Consider the following 15,995-nt stretch of genomic DNA (forward strand, 5'->3'; position numbering starts at 1 on the left):
GTTCCTCTATAGCAGATTCCCAGATTTAGCAAATTTTAGAATCGTGAACTGGAGGATCTGGGACGAGGTGTAAATTTACAATTTTATAATCGGTTTTAAGGAAATATTAGGTAAAAAATATATCCATTTTGGATTAAAAAAAAATTATTAGTGTCTATATTAATATTTTAATGGCGGGCCATTAACCTCAATTGCGGGAGAAAAATCTCCTTGAAAAAAAAATAAGCACACAGGCCTAAATATAAACACTTAACTTGTTTAGTTAAAATCAAAAGATGCTTATTTCCGAGGTAAATTTTTTTTATTACCGAACTACTCATATTTACCTATATCAATATTTTTTGTCATTAAGTAAAATATCTCATGAGTGAAAAATAATATAACCAGAATCCTTATTCACAAAATGGACGATTGGTCCGTCATCTGTCTCTTCTTTAACTCACCCCCCCCCTTTACTTGTTATCTGGTTCCTATAAAATGGAGTACATCTAAGGGGGGGGGTACCGTCTGTCAATATCCATTTTGATTAAACTATTTTATATAGTTATAGGGGAGATGGAAGTCTAGAGAGCTTCGTCGATCATATAATCTTTTTTCTAAAAATAGTAGTTTCATATAGAGATTATGTTTTATTATCCGCTAGGCAAGCAGATATAGTGCTTAAATGACAATGTTATAGGATAAATATTTAATAATTATCAAGTGTAATAATGAGAATCATTTTTGGCGCTAATGCTCTAACGACAAGCTATATCGAAATTGATTTAAATATTTTGGACAGAGTTTAGATACTGAGCTAGAGGGTTTCAATTTCAAGAATTTTTTTAAGTAGAAGTTCAGGTTCCTAAATTTTGAGAAGATATTTTGTTTCTTAGATTTGACGTGGTTTAAATTGTTGTTGCAAAAGATAATAAATCTAAATTATGGATTTTGTTTATAATTATGAGAACTAATTAAAGGTATGAGTGATAGGGCTTTTAAATTCTATGCGCATGATGATAGTGAAATTTCGGGAAAATAGATTTGAAAGCAAACTCAGTTTTACCCGTCTATACACAAAGCCAAATACTTTTCGTTGTAACTATTATTTAAATTAAAAAAAAATAAATTATTTATTTAATATCATTAATAATTTATAATATAAATAAACTATTAAATCTGACTTTAATTTTATGTCAAAACACAATATATCATATATATTATTTTAAATAACCCTTAAAGTTTCAAAAAAAAATTAGCAAAAAAAATAAAATAAATCAAAATATATAAATCTTTGACAAAATATATGAGCTTTTGTGCATGATATAAAAATGTGTATAAAAATTTTTTTTTTAGGCGAATCATTACAATAAATAAAAATTTGGTATTTTGAATAAAATAATAATTAAATATATTTCAAAAAATGTATATATTATTCGAGATATATAATACTAAATAAGATTTAAAATAACTGCATTTAAAAAATTGGAATTTCAATTAATATTTTTATTTTGAACAGAAATTCAGTTTTTTATGATTGATTTTTTATACGACTAAAGATTTCTCTAGCTATTATCATTCTTTGAATTTGTGACGTGCCTTCATAAATCTTTGAAATTTAAAAAAAAAATTTATTCAAATTATAAATATTATTCAGAAATTATCTAAATATTGTCACTCTAACAATGTCTACAAAAATATTAAAATTTAGTGGATGCTATTTTTATGAAATAATTCTAATAAGAACTGCAAAGGATAGGTTATTTAATGAATTATATTTTTCAAAAAAAATATTTTACTTGAAAAATTTTAGCATCTCTCATCAATTTTTCTACTGGATATTCTGAGTTAAATCCGCACCCACCAAAAATCTGAAAAAAATATTATATCTTTTTTAATATTAAAATTCGTTGGCAAAAATTTCAAATGTTTTTTCATTTCTTTCAAACAACTTAAATCAAAAATAACTTTTTTTTGAAAAAAAAATATTCCCAGAATGCATATCTCTAAGGCATGCTATGGGTAACAATATTTTATCCATAAAAATATTACGCATGTCTGAAGATTTTGCTCATAGATGGTACAGAAAGGTTTGGACATCTATTAGCAAAATCTCGAGGCCTAGGTAATATTTTTTTTAGCTAAAATATTGAGTTAGTAGTTTGAAAAATCGGTTCAAATCGAACCGTTTAACAACAGTACTAATAAGGCATGTATTAATTTATAAGAGTGAAAATCTATTTTCAATAATAAGCAGTGTTTGATTATTTATTTCTAAGCTATCATATTTGGAATAAATTTTCTAAATTCACTAAAATCACATTAGCAAATTGTTTTAAAGACCAAAAAATGTACCCTTTTATTTTTGTTTTAAACATAATATTATTCAATTATTTATTTAAATTATCTAATTTTAGGTTATAAATTTGAGATGTTCTTAACATTTCTATGGTTTTTTCATATTATTTCTAAGCTATCAATAATTCTTATATTTATCACTATAAATAAATTATCTTATGTTATAATTATTGTAAGTTTCTACATTTCTATAGATTTAAACAAACTGTAAATTTTGTTACAAAGAGTTTCAAATTATATTTTATTAACTAAAATACTTAAAAATAAAGTGTATATTACACATAGAATTTATTATTCTAGGTTGGTATAACCATAATTCATTACTCTATATAAATGGGGAGGGATGGGTATTGTGCCCATATGGTGCTTTAAGAACAAGTAAATAAGACTTTTGAATCAAAAAGAGTTTCAAAAATGCTTCATGTTGGATATATAAATGATATTTAAGGGAGTTAAATTTCACAAACTCCCATTACAAGAATACCGTTGAATAAATAGGAATTTAAGACATTTAAGCAAACGTTGCCATATTATAAGTTTAGTGTTGTTAAATATCCCGATGTGGGTCGATTTTAAAAAAATGGCCCGATTAAGATAACAACCAAAATAATGGAAGCCTGGAGATTTACTAATAGGTAGCAGAAAGGTTTGGACATCTGTTTGCCAAAATATCGAGGCTTACATATCTATTATTTTGTAAAAACTTGATCGGCCATATTTAAAAATCGATCAATTATTGGGCTTTTTAATAACACTATAAGATAATTAATTAGGGTGTCCTAAAATTATTGTATTTATTCTTTCCTTCCAATTTGCCCTTATTTTTGAAGTTATAAACATTCCAATATCAGTTTTGAATTTATATAATATATTGTATACGAATACGCACCTGAACTGCATTAGAAGCGCATTCGTTGGCAATATCCGAGGCATATGCCTTAGCAATTGAAGCGTAAAACGTATTTCTACGACCCGAATCGATTTCAAAAGCAGATCTGTAGGTTATTAATCGGGAAGTCTCGACTGCTATGGACATATTGGCTATCATAAAGGCGATAGCTTGATGCTTTAGGTGTTTTTGGTTAATGATTATAATGTTAAAAGGACATAGCATTTTTTTATAAATAGCGGGTGCCAGTCAAAAAAAAGAATTAAATTCTTTCTGAGTATAAAAATATTTTACAGTCCGGGATGTAAAGATCTCTAATCTTGATTGAACACTCACAATAACACAATAAAACAATTCTACATAAATTATCAAATTTTTTGACCATTTATCTTTTTATCTTAAATTTAAACCATTTAAACTACGAGTGTTGTTAAAAGTTACTTCTGGAAAGTAACCAGTTACTGATTACATCATAGGTGAATCCAGGATCCTCCTATAGGGGAAAGACATATTAGGTCGGGTTTTCGGCCATATATTTTATTGGAGGTCTTGAACAAATAACTATATTAATCTTTCTCTAAGGGAAAGGGTGAGTGTAAATAAAATAGGGTTCAAATTAATAAGATCCTATAGTAATATACCTCGGCTATTGGCTTTCCAAAAGCCTTTCTTTCGGTAGCATATTTACTAGCTTCGTCGAAGGCTCTTCTCGCCAAACCTACGGCACCAATGGCAACCTAAAACCCCCGCGAAATTTTTTTTAAAGAAATATAATTTTATTTATGAAATTTTTGATTTAGATGACGACAAAAAAATGTCAATTTTATCGATAAATTAATAAATTTTACAATGAAATGAGAGAGAGGTATTGTATTGCGGAAGTGTAATACTGAAGCTCATTTTTAAAGCTTTAAAAAGGCTTAGAAGCCAATTTTTGCACTAAAAAAATAAATATAAATTATTTTTTAGAATTTTTATGTTTTATCTTAAACTGCAAACTCACCCCCCCCCCCCCTTAAAAAAAGTAGAAGTAAAACAATTCATTCAAAAATTGTGGTATTGGCCAATGGTACCGGTAAAAGATAAATAGCAGATTTATAAGTGTAACAAAAGTTTAATCTTGCAAAGGTGATAGTCAAACTTTTATTCTAAATGATTCAATATCTTTATAAACTATAAGTCAATAGCACATAATTGCAAATCCACAATATTATATATGAATGAGCGATCATGTATCTATTCCGCGGAATGTTATAATTAGCGATGCAAATCGCTCTATTTTGGGCCAATTTTAAAAAACGGTGAAATCAGTATTTTGTCCAGAAAAATATAACGCAACCCCGAAGATTTTGCTCATGGATAGCACGAAGGTTTGGACATCTATCAGCAAAATCTCGAGGCATATTTTACTGACTAAATATTGAGATAGCCATATCGGCTCAAATAAAGCGAGATTTTGTATCACTAGTTTTACTAAATAATAATTGACATCGACAAACCCAAAATAACTCAAAAAAGTCAATCACCGACAATAAAATAATAATTACAAATTATATATATATATTTTATTAAAACTGGTGGTCTTGTGTTGTCAAAAGCGGTCATAGCGATTTTAAAGCCGATTCCTTCTGCCCCTAATATATTCTAAAGAAAGAGTTATAAAAATTTAATATGCAAAAATAGATTTTTAAAAATTCTAGAAGCGAATTCTGGTTATTTCGTGGAATTAATTTTTTTTTTTTAAAAATTAAAATTTTATGGTGTCTCTTCTTCCCTATTCACATAGAAAAAATGGCTGTACAACCTCTAAAAAAAGCGTTCAGTGAAAAATCTCTGTACCAGGTAGTTCGGGTTCAAGTGGGTTTGAAGGGTTCGAGGTCAACAAATATAAAAGTGCATGCTATAAGAATAATTGTAGATAATATTTGCCAGTCGGTAGGGTAGGGTCAGGAATGTCATGATTTAAGCATATTTGATAATTATGTGAGTATTGAGGGGGGGGGAGGTTACAAAAATGACATGATAGCAATTATTTTTATCGATTAAGAAGTAACCCAAAATATTTTGTAGCGACTGTTTATGTTTAACTAAAAAACTTTAAAAAAATTTATACATAAAGTTTCAACCAAACTCCTGCCCCCCCCCCCCAAAAAAAAATCTGAAATAAATTTCAAAAACTGGGTTATCTGGGGGATCAATAATCTTGGTTGATCAGCTTATTTAAATGGCGGCTCTTTCACTGTAAATATACATATTAAATTTATAACTTCTTGAGGTATGGCTACGTTTTCAAAAGTTATGGCACGTGTGTCGGAAGCTCTTTGACCCATGTTCAATTCCTTAGAGTTTTGTATATTGATATTTAAGAAATGATTGTATTTTATTTAAAACTAGTATTGTTAAAGGCTCGATTTTTTTAATAAATTAGCCAAAATATTTTAGGCAATCTTGAAGATTTAGCTTATAGCGGAAGAAAAGGTTTGGACAATCTATATAACGAAATCTCGAGGTTTACGTGATATTATTTTGGCTAAAAAATTTTATAATTAAATATCGGCTAAAAAGAGCTCGTTACCAGCTTAAACAAACGCATTTCCATTGAATTATTTTAAAATTTCATTTTTGAAAATATTTTTTAAAAAATGGATCTAATAATAATAATGTTTTATTTATCGCCCTTAAGCAACTTTGTAGATATCTGCTTTTAAATTTAAAAAATATTTATTATGTGGGATTGGATAGTAATTATTTCATAGGAAATTTTAATGTTCAAAAAAATCTTATTAGGTCATGTCCAAAATCCTTTTCTTTTTAAAATTCGAGAAGTTTTTAAAACTTTCGGAAGTGTTAAAGATTTTAATGAAATGGTACGCTAAGTTTTTGAAATCTTCAAAATTTTATATTAGACATGTTTTTATTTTTACATAAAAAAGAATTTATATCTTTTTTTTTTCGATAAGGTTTCAAAAGTTTGCGAATCAAATTTTTTTGATATTTTGGTCACAGTCTTAAGAACCTTTTTCGGAGTATACTTTATGTAATTCTTCTCTTCCACTAATTGCAAAAAAACCCGAAACAGAAAAATTAAAAAAAAACCTTTTTCCCGATAATTATGCCAGGCGTGTTCGAATCGATTACGAAACCGGAAAAAGCTTTATTAGCGGGAGCCGAAGGATCAGTTCTGGCAAGAATGAAATACCAATTAGCGACGCCGCCATTGGTTATCCACAGTTTTTGGCCGTTCAGTATGTACTTGTCCTTCTTTTTCACGGCCTTGGTTTGTATGCCCGCCACGTCGGAACCCGCTCCGGGTTCGGTTACGCAATAAGCCTACATGATGAGGAAACGTAAATTTATATAATAATGAAGTATAAACCGAAAATAATATCTCGAACACTTTCAAAAGCTCGTCGCTTGAGAATTAGAATATTCTATCTCCACTTTTTAAATTTAAAAAAATTAAGTTTCTATTGTCTTTAATAGGATGGTTATAAGTTATTTTAAAAATATTTCGGATTTTTTAATGATAATAGAATGGTATAATTATAAAAAAAAAATTGATTTGTGTAAAAAATGTCATTTTGACAAAATGTGGATATAGAATAATCTAATTCTCATACGATGAGCTGTAGATAGCTAGAGCTACTTTTTAAAAAAAAGCTTGTCTACAGCTAGAAGCTAACCTCATAAAGAAAAAGAAAGTTATATATATAACAGGCTACATTTTGGAATATTTATTTAAATAAAATATACTTAAAAAACAAATAAGAAGGGGGGGGGATGGAAAAAAGAGATCCCATTGAGATCCGAGGAAACTAAGATAGTGTCTTCGAAACACAATGATTTGAGTTGATTTTATCATTGTAAAGAGGATCCATGATCACCATTAATTTGAGAAATTTTTTTGCTTAAAATCTTAAGAAAATGATAGCCCACAAAGGGCCTAAGGTTCCATTAGTAGAAATGCCTATTGGAATAAAGTGAAAATCTAAAAAGTCGTGATAATTTCTCATTTTTGACCTTTCAGATGATGTAATAAGCGGATCGATGTTTGGGTTAGAGTAAAATTGGGAGACACAAGTGAAATCCCAAATAAGGCGATTTCCTCTAAACCAAGGAATGTTTGTGAGCCCATCTGGGCTTTTCTAATCAGACAGGATAAGTGAACGATTCCAGAAGGTTTGGGAACCTACTCTTTCCATCGTTTCCCTCCCTTTTATTATTAGTATTTGATTCGTAGATGTTTTTAAATCCACATTAGAAATAAAATTAACAATATAAAATATTATTACCATTTTTTTTATAAAGGGGCCTGTCATCCCATATATTTAGCAAAATTTCTTACGCCAAAAGAGATTTCAAAAAAAAAATAAATTTAGTAACATAAATGTAATCAAGTGGATTACAAATAATACCTTTCCTAGAGGAATTAATTAAGGAATTAATAAAAGAATACTGACAAATTAGATGACGAAAAACAAATATATGATCCTCCCCAAAAAAACATTTATCTCCCAAAATTTATATGAATTATCTAAAATTATTTTTAATTATCTATGACACAGGTAATTGTATTGAAAGGGGTTTCTTGTATATACTTATTTAAATAGTAGCTATAAACTAAATTATCTATAGATTTTATTAACTTAACACTAACACCATAACATTTTACCCTTCAATCCAACTTCTTAAACTCAGTTACCTGTTTTAATTTATTTTGTCCATTCAAAAAAAAACTTCGATAAACATTCTTTGAGATATTATCGAATTGTTTAAAGATAAAGTAAACTTGTTTTTAAACTTATTTATAAAAATAATTAGATAAATAAAAATGGCAAAAATCGATATTTTAATTTTTTAAAAAACTAAATACGAGAAAGGCTAACATTCTAAAATAATATTTTAAAAAAAATCGCCTTTTTTTTTCTTTCTTTCTCTCTCTCTTTCCTTCCTTCTTTTCGTCTCTCTTCCGTTAAACTAATTGTGGTTTACCATTTTTGAAGGTATATAAATTAAAGAGTGATAAAATAGATGGTTTCAACGTGTCAAAATAAAGTTTTAATAAGTATGACTACCATATTATTAAATATAGAGAAAGGGGGGGGGGATGTAATGATCATGTTTACAGCTGATTCTAGGTCTCATGAACTTAGTGCTCGCAATTTAAAATAAAAATTAAAATCGCATTAGCTCAGTCCACGTGATCGTTATGAAAAATTCATTAAACAACTGTGCGATGTGTCAAAATTTTTGAATAACTAGCATTTTTTAAAAATAATGTATTTTTGTCCTTCGAAAGCTTATAATGACAACCAACATTTTTTTTTCATTCCTCTAAAAAAAATTGTTTATAAAAAAGAAAACTTATAACTTTTTATGTAATAATGTTAGATTTGCGAGAAAGTTTTTGCATAACCAATTCCACTATTATACGTATATATAGTAATTCAGCTATAAATAAACTATTATTTTAATTATAGGAATATTTTCCTTGCCTTTTATTTTAATGCCCTGTCGTTATTAATCTCCTGCTGAAATTGTGAAACAATCCTAATTAAGTTAGCTAAGCCTTTTCCAATTGAACATCTAAAAAAAATGAAATATCAATCACTTAAAAAAAATCTTTATGTTAACTTAGAAAATAGAAGGTTTTACATAATTTGATTTTTGTTTTAGGCCCGTCCCAATAATATTTCTTATAAAAAAAAATTTTGCCCTCCTGATCCAACCGAACTTGAATTCGGAAGAATTTCTGATGACGCTATGTATTTCTAGATTTTCTTTTTGATTTCCTTATTTTTGAATACGAGAGGGTGGTGGTGGGGGTTAGGCTAATATCGTGATTGGCTTAGGGAGGGTGCAAGGGTGTCTGGAACAGGCTTAAAATAAACAAATCATTATTAAAAATATACAATAATTCCCCTTAGTATGTCTAACCCACTACTTTCACAACCCAATCCAATGTCCTCCGAAGAGGCCGAAGCACGCCCTCTTTACCCGGCTGGGGGCCAGCTTCCTTTGCAGGAGGCGTAGCCCCTTTAGTATATAATAAATAAAGCGAAAGATTTATAAAAAGCATTCGGGGAAAAAAAATTAAAATTTTTAAAAGCACTAATTAAAATAAAATAGGCAAAGCAGGGATGGGCATAATTACTCGAAAATTGTTATTAATTCCTAATTACAATTACACTAATTCCTTTTCTAAAAACGGTAAAAAGGATAATTGATTACTAATTTCATAATTACAATTCCTTATATATTAAAAAATTAAAGTAGGATTCGATTAATAATCACAAAAAATAACGAGAAACTTTAATGAATAGCGTATAAAATATAATTATAATAAAATTTTACTCGTTATTAATAAAAAATTCCTGTTTGAAAAATATAAAGGTTTTACTCGTTCAATATTACAATATCATATGACTAGATTATTATTTTTGATGCTATGAAATGCAATCAAATTCTGTGTTACAAAATGTAAGATCTATGATGTCCAAATAAAGATATTATGGGCATTAAAATTTTATGTTCTTTTACTATCCTATCAACAAATGATATTGAATATATTTTTAGTTAATATTTATTTTAAAAAAAACGAACAAACTTTTATCTATTTTTCAAACAGATCGTTATTTAAACGTGTTATACAATACTTATTCAGTAAAGTTGCAAAGCTAAATAATAGTCTAACGAGTGCTGATGACAACAGTGCTTTCGATTTTTTTATAACAAAATTTACAATTAAATCATTAGCCACTTGATGACTTATTTTGGGTGATTTAAAAAAACAAAATTCTGGTAAAGTTTGTTGAATATTTGCTTTTGATAAAAATTTGGATAATATTGACAATTTATTTCTGTAATTTTCAGATTCAAAATCACTCATTATGTTTCCACCAAAAAATATGAATGAAATTTTGCAATTATTAATAGTTTAAAATATAAATTTTCTTAAAAATTAATTAAATAAGAAAAGGAATATTATGAATTATGCCTGAAAAATAATGTGAGTAATTATAATTGCTACTTCTTCATTTAAGGTGAAATTAATAACAGTTAATAATTACAAAAAATGGCTTGTAATTATGGAATTAGCATGTAATTAATTGCTTCCCAACCTTGAGGAAAACTGATAAGGAAAAAGTTTTAATGAATAGATGTAAAAAATATTTCCATGAGTTTTCTAATCCTCATATATTACATTTAGATGAACACCCACTATGTCAAGATGCGATAATATAATAACTGATCAAGAAATATCATATGAAATACATAAAGTCTTGAAGAATAGAAAGTCTTAAGGTAGGGGAAGTTGAAAGAATACATTGCCTCACATTACTCTACAAAAAAAATATTGGAGCTAAGAGATTTCTTAAAAATGGAGGCAATGATCTAGTTCCAATATCTTACTGACTAAAATTAACAAAAAATTAATAGAAAAAAGGTGATACATAAAATATGGAAGACAGTTTGGCTTCATGCGTGGATGATGAATTAATGATATAATCCATGCAAATAAATAAATGAGGGATAAATAGAGGGATAGAAATAATTATCTCCATATGGTCTTTCACGATTTAAAGAAAGCTCTCAAACAATCCTAGAAAAGAGTATCTGGTTGACTTGAAGCAGTAAAATAAGGAATTACGAGCATCAAAGGTCATTACTCACACCCCCTGTTGTTTATAATAGTCTATCCCAAAAATATTAATAAACAATTTAAAATTTATCTGATAGAATATTTATTTTTAGCTGAAATTATTTGGAATACAATGTTTGATTATTTAAATAAAGACACAATATTATAAAATAATCTTGACACTTTAGTAATCTCATGAAAAAAATTTATGTAAACAGTCTTTTGGGCCCTGATAGACATTAATTGTTATTATTTTAATTATGATTCTAACCTTAAAGTTTATAAAACATTTATTCTTTAAAATTTATCAAGCTTATATAAAAAATATTGAGGATAATTATTATGAATGACAAAATTTTATAAAAAGAAAATTTGTAAACTCTAAAGTAAAAAATAAGTCAATATAAAAACAAATGTTTTCTAAAGCAAAATAAAATGTAAATTAAGTTACAAGTGTACTCTTATGGGATTTATCAGATTTAAGCCCCACATAAATGATATATATTTTAAAAACTAGAGAACTAAAATTAAAATATTAAATGATTAAAGATTTGATGCTACAATCATGAATATTAAATATTTCATTATTAATTTTAACATGACTCAAGTTAAAGGATTAAATAATGATAAGCAATATTTAAAAAAAATCCTACTTACTGCTAATAATGGTTCAGAAGTCATACGTCCTAAATATTTTTTCTTAATCTCTTCATTACCAAAAAGAATCACAGGCATTTCTGCTAAACTATTTGCCAAAATGGCAGTACTTATCCCAGAACATCCATAAGCCAGTTCTTCCCCAGTAATACATTCATCAAGACAGCTTAATTCACTTCCACCTAACTTTTAACTGTAATATATTATTAAACATTTTTTATCTACCATATTTTTGAGGTATATGAACATTTAAAAAGCCTAGTTTCCAAGCTTTTTTTATAATATCCATAGGATATTCACCAGTTTTATCATGATGGGAGGCTTTGGGAATAATTTCTTCCAATGAAAATTTTCGGGCTAAGTTTTGAAATTCTTTCTGATCATCATTCAAATCTAAATACAAAATAATCGATATATTTTAATTATTTATACCAAATCCAATCTCTTTTTTAGTTCCTTTATTTGCAGAAAAGAATCTCAAAATTTTAAAATTGGTCTTTAACGAAGAACATATGATTTTCATTATGAATGGATAATTACCTATAGAAGATTATTACAATTATTATAGCTAATGCTATATCATGCCCAATCGGGTTCGGGTGTGTCTAAACTTTGCATCGAGTAGATTATAATAAATAATTTGGATAGGGCTCTTTAAATTTTTTAGGGGGCTCGAGCTTATGTGCTTGCCCCAATAACGCTACTATGTAGAATATTTTAATAATAAAAATATCTCACTATGTATTGCCATTTTTGAAATAAATATAAAATTCTATTTAAATACTTCACCTTTCACTTTCATTAACTTATTTCTTTTTAATTAATCAAATTTTTGTATAATATTTGCTATCTGGTATTTTTAAATAAGATCATTATATATTTTAATTTTGTGTTTAAATAATTCAAATATTTATTACTTGGTTCTAAAAAATACTTTTTTAATTATCCCTCTAAAAATTTTGTCTTCCAATTTTCCCCAATGGGTGAACCTAAAATAGTTAGTGACATTAAACGGATCCATTTGAGCTGATTAAAACAGCTAATTTAATTATTCAACAATATTACGCAAGACTGTAGATTTTTCTCATAAATGGCCTAAATATTTGGACATCTAATTTATGGCTAAGATTCAATTTGTTGTTTTAAAATGGGATCATATTAAGCCATTTGGTAGTTAGGTGCTCGTATGGTTGGAATTGTCTTACCCAGTTTTCATAACATGATCAGCTGTCACGGTGTTACTTCAATATTTTGATTTTCTAATAAGTCAGATTATTTATTAGGTATGACCAATCTTTCAAATAATAGAAATAATCTAAATGACGAAGAAATCTTTAATAGTATGTAAGTTTTGTGATATTAATATATTTTCACTGATGTTTTAGATATATATAAGCTCTCAAATATTATTAACACAAATTTGGATGAAGATTCATTGGCAATATGTTATCAATTGATTAAAAATGGTATAAATCCTGATGCTCTTATTAAGGTTATCCAAATAATCAAATCCAATGAATGATAGTTAGCGATAAAACATGGATTTTTTAGATTTTAAACTCCCTACACCTATTTATAAGTTTGATAAAAATGACCTCCAACATATATATGAGCCTTCAGAAGATACCTTCTTATTTATGGATGCTCTTGAACTTGAAAAAAGTTTTATTAAAACTTTAGAACCAACAATTATTCTAGAAATTGGTTCTGGCTCAGGAGTTTTAACAACATTCCTAGCACTAAATTTTGATTTAGATAATACTCATTTTATGGCAACTGATATAAATCCCCTTGCATGTGTTAAAACTAGCGAAACAATTCATTTAAATTATTCCCAATTACCTTTAAAAGTAAAAAGGCCAAAAGTTTCAATTTTTATTGATGATTTAGCACAAAGTATAATTGATAGACTAAATTATAATATAGACATGATAATATTTAACCCTCCATATGTACCAACACATGACATCACAGACAATGGTCAGAGTGGAGGTTTACTTATAAAATATTTTCTGCAAAATTTTATTAGATTTTAACATTATTAACAGATCTTGGGCAGGTGGATTAAATGGCTCTGAAATAATATTCAAGAGTCTAGATAACATTACTCGTTTATTAACACACAATGGAATATTTTATCTTTTACTATGTGCTGATAATGATATTGATAACATAAAAAATTACATTAAAAATAAATTCCACTTTAATTCATGCATTGTATTAAAAAGAAGAGCTATAAATGAAATTTTATATATTGTTAAATTTTATAAAACACATCCTTTTATGTAATACACTATATTGGTTAAAATGAGTTAATAAATATTTATATTTGTCTTATGAATTGAAGCAATCCAGCTTAAAATAGAATGCCAAATATAATATATAATTATAACATACTGATTCACAACTGCCTGTCAACATGGTTGGTAATGGCTAAATTTTGGCTCAATCTTCAAGTGTCTGCAGAAAATTATCCATTATCATTAAGGCATTTTAATTTATTAAGTTTCTTCCAAATTTGAGCTATCCTTTTGGCTAGAAATTTTGCTTAGCTAAAATTGTTTTAAACTGCTTATAATATAGTAATTACCAACTATACCTGATAGTAGTTGAAAATTCATCTATCTATCAATAGTAGGACCCTGTTTATATTTTAATTTTGGAATTATTTTTCATATGATAAATTTTATTAACCCTAGATTATATATTGGGCTTTTGAATACCTGTTAGGCCATTTTCCAGACAGTAAATTTTTTCAAAACGGTTTTTGGGTCATGTTACCAGCAATTTTTTTTATTTCCAAAAAAAAACTTAAATTCTAAAATTAATTTTTTTTATATAATATAATATTTAAAAAAATAACAATTCGGAGCCAGATTTCAAAACGCCATTTATTCGTTATTAAAATCAAACCAGTTTGTTTTCTATTTACTATTAAAAAAATGGGTATCTAGATTGTATTTTTTAAAAAATATTATATTTTAATTCAAGAAATTAACATTTTTTTGTAAATAAAAAATTGATTGCTGGTAACATTACCCAAAAAACGTTCTGTCTGGAAATGGCCTTACATTGTAATTAAAAAAAGGCACATAAGTGGTTGAATAAAAATAAAAGAAATAATTAATGTTATTATAGAATGGTTAAATTCTAATAATTTTAAACAAATATCTCATAAATTAATGAAGTAGGGAGAAAGAAGAAACACTGGTTAAAGGTGGGTGATATACCCTAATTGTAATGGTAATCATAAAATAATTAATTATAAGATTAGATATGGCAAAATATTCACATAAATTTACTCCAATTCCCATATATAAAATAGATAACTATAATTTTTTAACTGAGCATTGTAAAAAATAATCTATTGTAATCTTTCCATTTTCATCGTAACCACTCAATCTTAATTTTGCATAACATTTTCTTTCCAAAATGTCAAAAATCTATTTGAATACTTTTTATTTTATCGATGCTAAATCATAAATGTATCTAAGTTACCACTAAATTTTATAGTCGCATATTCTAACATTGACTTATTTAATCGCTCAAAATTAAAACTGAAATGCTGAGAATCTAAGCTCAGAAAAAATAATGAATTTCCGGAATTTCTTAATTTTCAGATATAAAATGGAATAGCCCGGATATTCAGTTTAAAAGATAAATTGCTCAGAATATATGCAAGGATAAAATATTTTTTCTGATAAATAAAAAGAAGTCACTATTAGCAATTATCGCGGTAGCTCTTATCCCGATATTTATTTTGCATTCATCAATTTCGTTATATATGATTCGTATTGGTTTCGCCTTCTCTATAAGATTTTCGCTGTTATAAATTGACGATAAAAGTATTGCTGTTATATATTATATTATCTATAAAGGGATCTCGATAAAAGCTATAAAAAATTCTGGACATAGTCTTCGCTGAATAGCATGTGAATGTGGGATTTCGACAAATAGTTTATCTATAAAATCAATTCGCGATAAAAATATTGCGAAAATGTGTTTTGTGATAAAAGTTTTACTGTCTTTATTGGGCTGTTAAATTTAATATTTAATTGAGCTTGAAAAAAAAAACCTACAGAAAAAATTGTGATTTCAACTTGAGAAATTTTTTATGACAGAAAAATTGCAAATTTGATTATATATATAAATTAACTTTTATAAAATTAGGTAAAGTTTGATCAATTTATCATCTTTAAACAGATTTTTGCTCAAATTTTTTTTTAAAGATTTAAAACAATGAAATTTTAATAAATAAGTTGAAAATGATCTTTTGACCATGATATCCATCACACTTCTTTAATATTTTGGAAATATAAAAAGAAACCCCTATCAAAAATTCTAAAGCTTCCCCCCACTCCTGTTCTTGTTTTCGTTGAAATTATAATACGCATAAATGATGCTCAATATATTTATTTTCTTCAAAATAAAATTTAAGATAATTGTGCCAATTGTCCTTTTTCTATATTC

The 15,995-nt window shown here is 27.0% G+C and overlaps 2 protein-coding genes across 2 annotated transcripts; one reads left to right on the top strand and one right to left on the bottom strand.

Annotated features, from left to right (window-relative positions):
- Positions 1-1,216: 1,216 nt before the first annotated feature.
- LOC135927396 (medium-chain specific acyl-CoA dehydrogenase, mitochondrial-like) lies at positions 1,217-12,048 on the bottom strand. The gene is made up of 10 exons (XM_065463367.1): positions 11,958-12,048; positions 11,751-11,918; positions 11,526-11,707; positions 6,323-6,556; positions 5,494-5,565; positions 4,802-4,870; positions 3,868-3,963; positions 3,227-3,403; positions 1,779-1,850; positions 1,217-1,588 (listed from the first exon to the last, which is right to left on the bottom strand). The coding sequence occupies exons 1-10, from the start codon at positions 12,046-12,048 to the stop codon at positions 1,511-1,513; spliced, it is 1,239 nt and encodes a 412-aa protein (XP_065319439.1). The 3' UTR covers positions 1,217-1,510.
- An 890-nt stretch (positions 12,049-12,938) lies between these two features.
- LOC135927397 (methyltransferase N6AMT1-like) lies at positions 12,939-13,831 on the top strand. The gene is made up of 2 exons (XM_065463368.1): positions 12,939-13,517; positions 13,555-13,831. Exons 1-2 carry the CDS (start codon positions 13,064-13,066, stop codon positions 13,812-13,814), a joined length of 714 nt encoding a protein of 237 aa, XP_065319440.1. The 5' UTR covers positions 12,939-13,063; the 3' UTR covers positions 13,815-13,831.
- The last annotated feature ends 2,164 nt before the right edge of the window (positions 13,832-15,995 follow it).

The sequence above is a fragment of the Gordionus sp. m RMFG-2023 genome, chromosome 3, assembly GCF_954871325.1.
Source record: "Gordionus sp. m RMFG-2023 chromosome 3, tfGorSpeb1-WG-v2, whole genome shotgun sequence".
Taxonomy (NCBI): Eukaryota; Metazoa; Nematomorpha; class Gordioida; order Chordodea; family Parachordodidae; genus Gordionus; species Gordionus sp. m RMFG-2023.

What these genes read in the sequence shown, in the direction of transcription:
- LOC135927396 (XM_065463367.1), bottom strand. Translation starts at nt 12,048, where the DNA reads ATGAAAATCATATGTTCTTCGTTAAAGACCAATTTTAAAATTTTGAGA. An exon ending in GCGCTTCTAATGCAGTTCAG is followed by an intron (nt 1,851 to 3,226) that starts GTGCGTATTCGT and finishes TATTTTTTTCAG; the next exon opens with ATTTTTGGTGGGTGCGGATT. An exon ending in GAGATGCTAAAATTTTTCAA is followed by an intron (nt 1,589 to 1,778) that starts GTAAAATATTTT and finishes TAAATTTCAAAG; the next exon opens with ATTTATGAAGGCACGTCACA.
- LOC135927397 (XM_065463368.1), top strand. Translation starts at nt 13,064, where the DNA reads ATGGATTTTTTAGATTTTAAACTCCCTACACCTATTTATAAGTTTGAT. An exon ending in AGACAATGGTCAGAGTGGAG is followed by an intron (nt 13,518 to 13,554) that starts GTTTACTTATAA and finishes AAATTTTATTAG; the next exon opens with ATTTTAACATTATTAACAGA.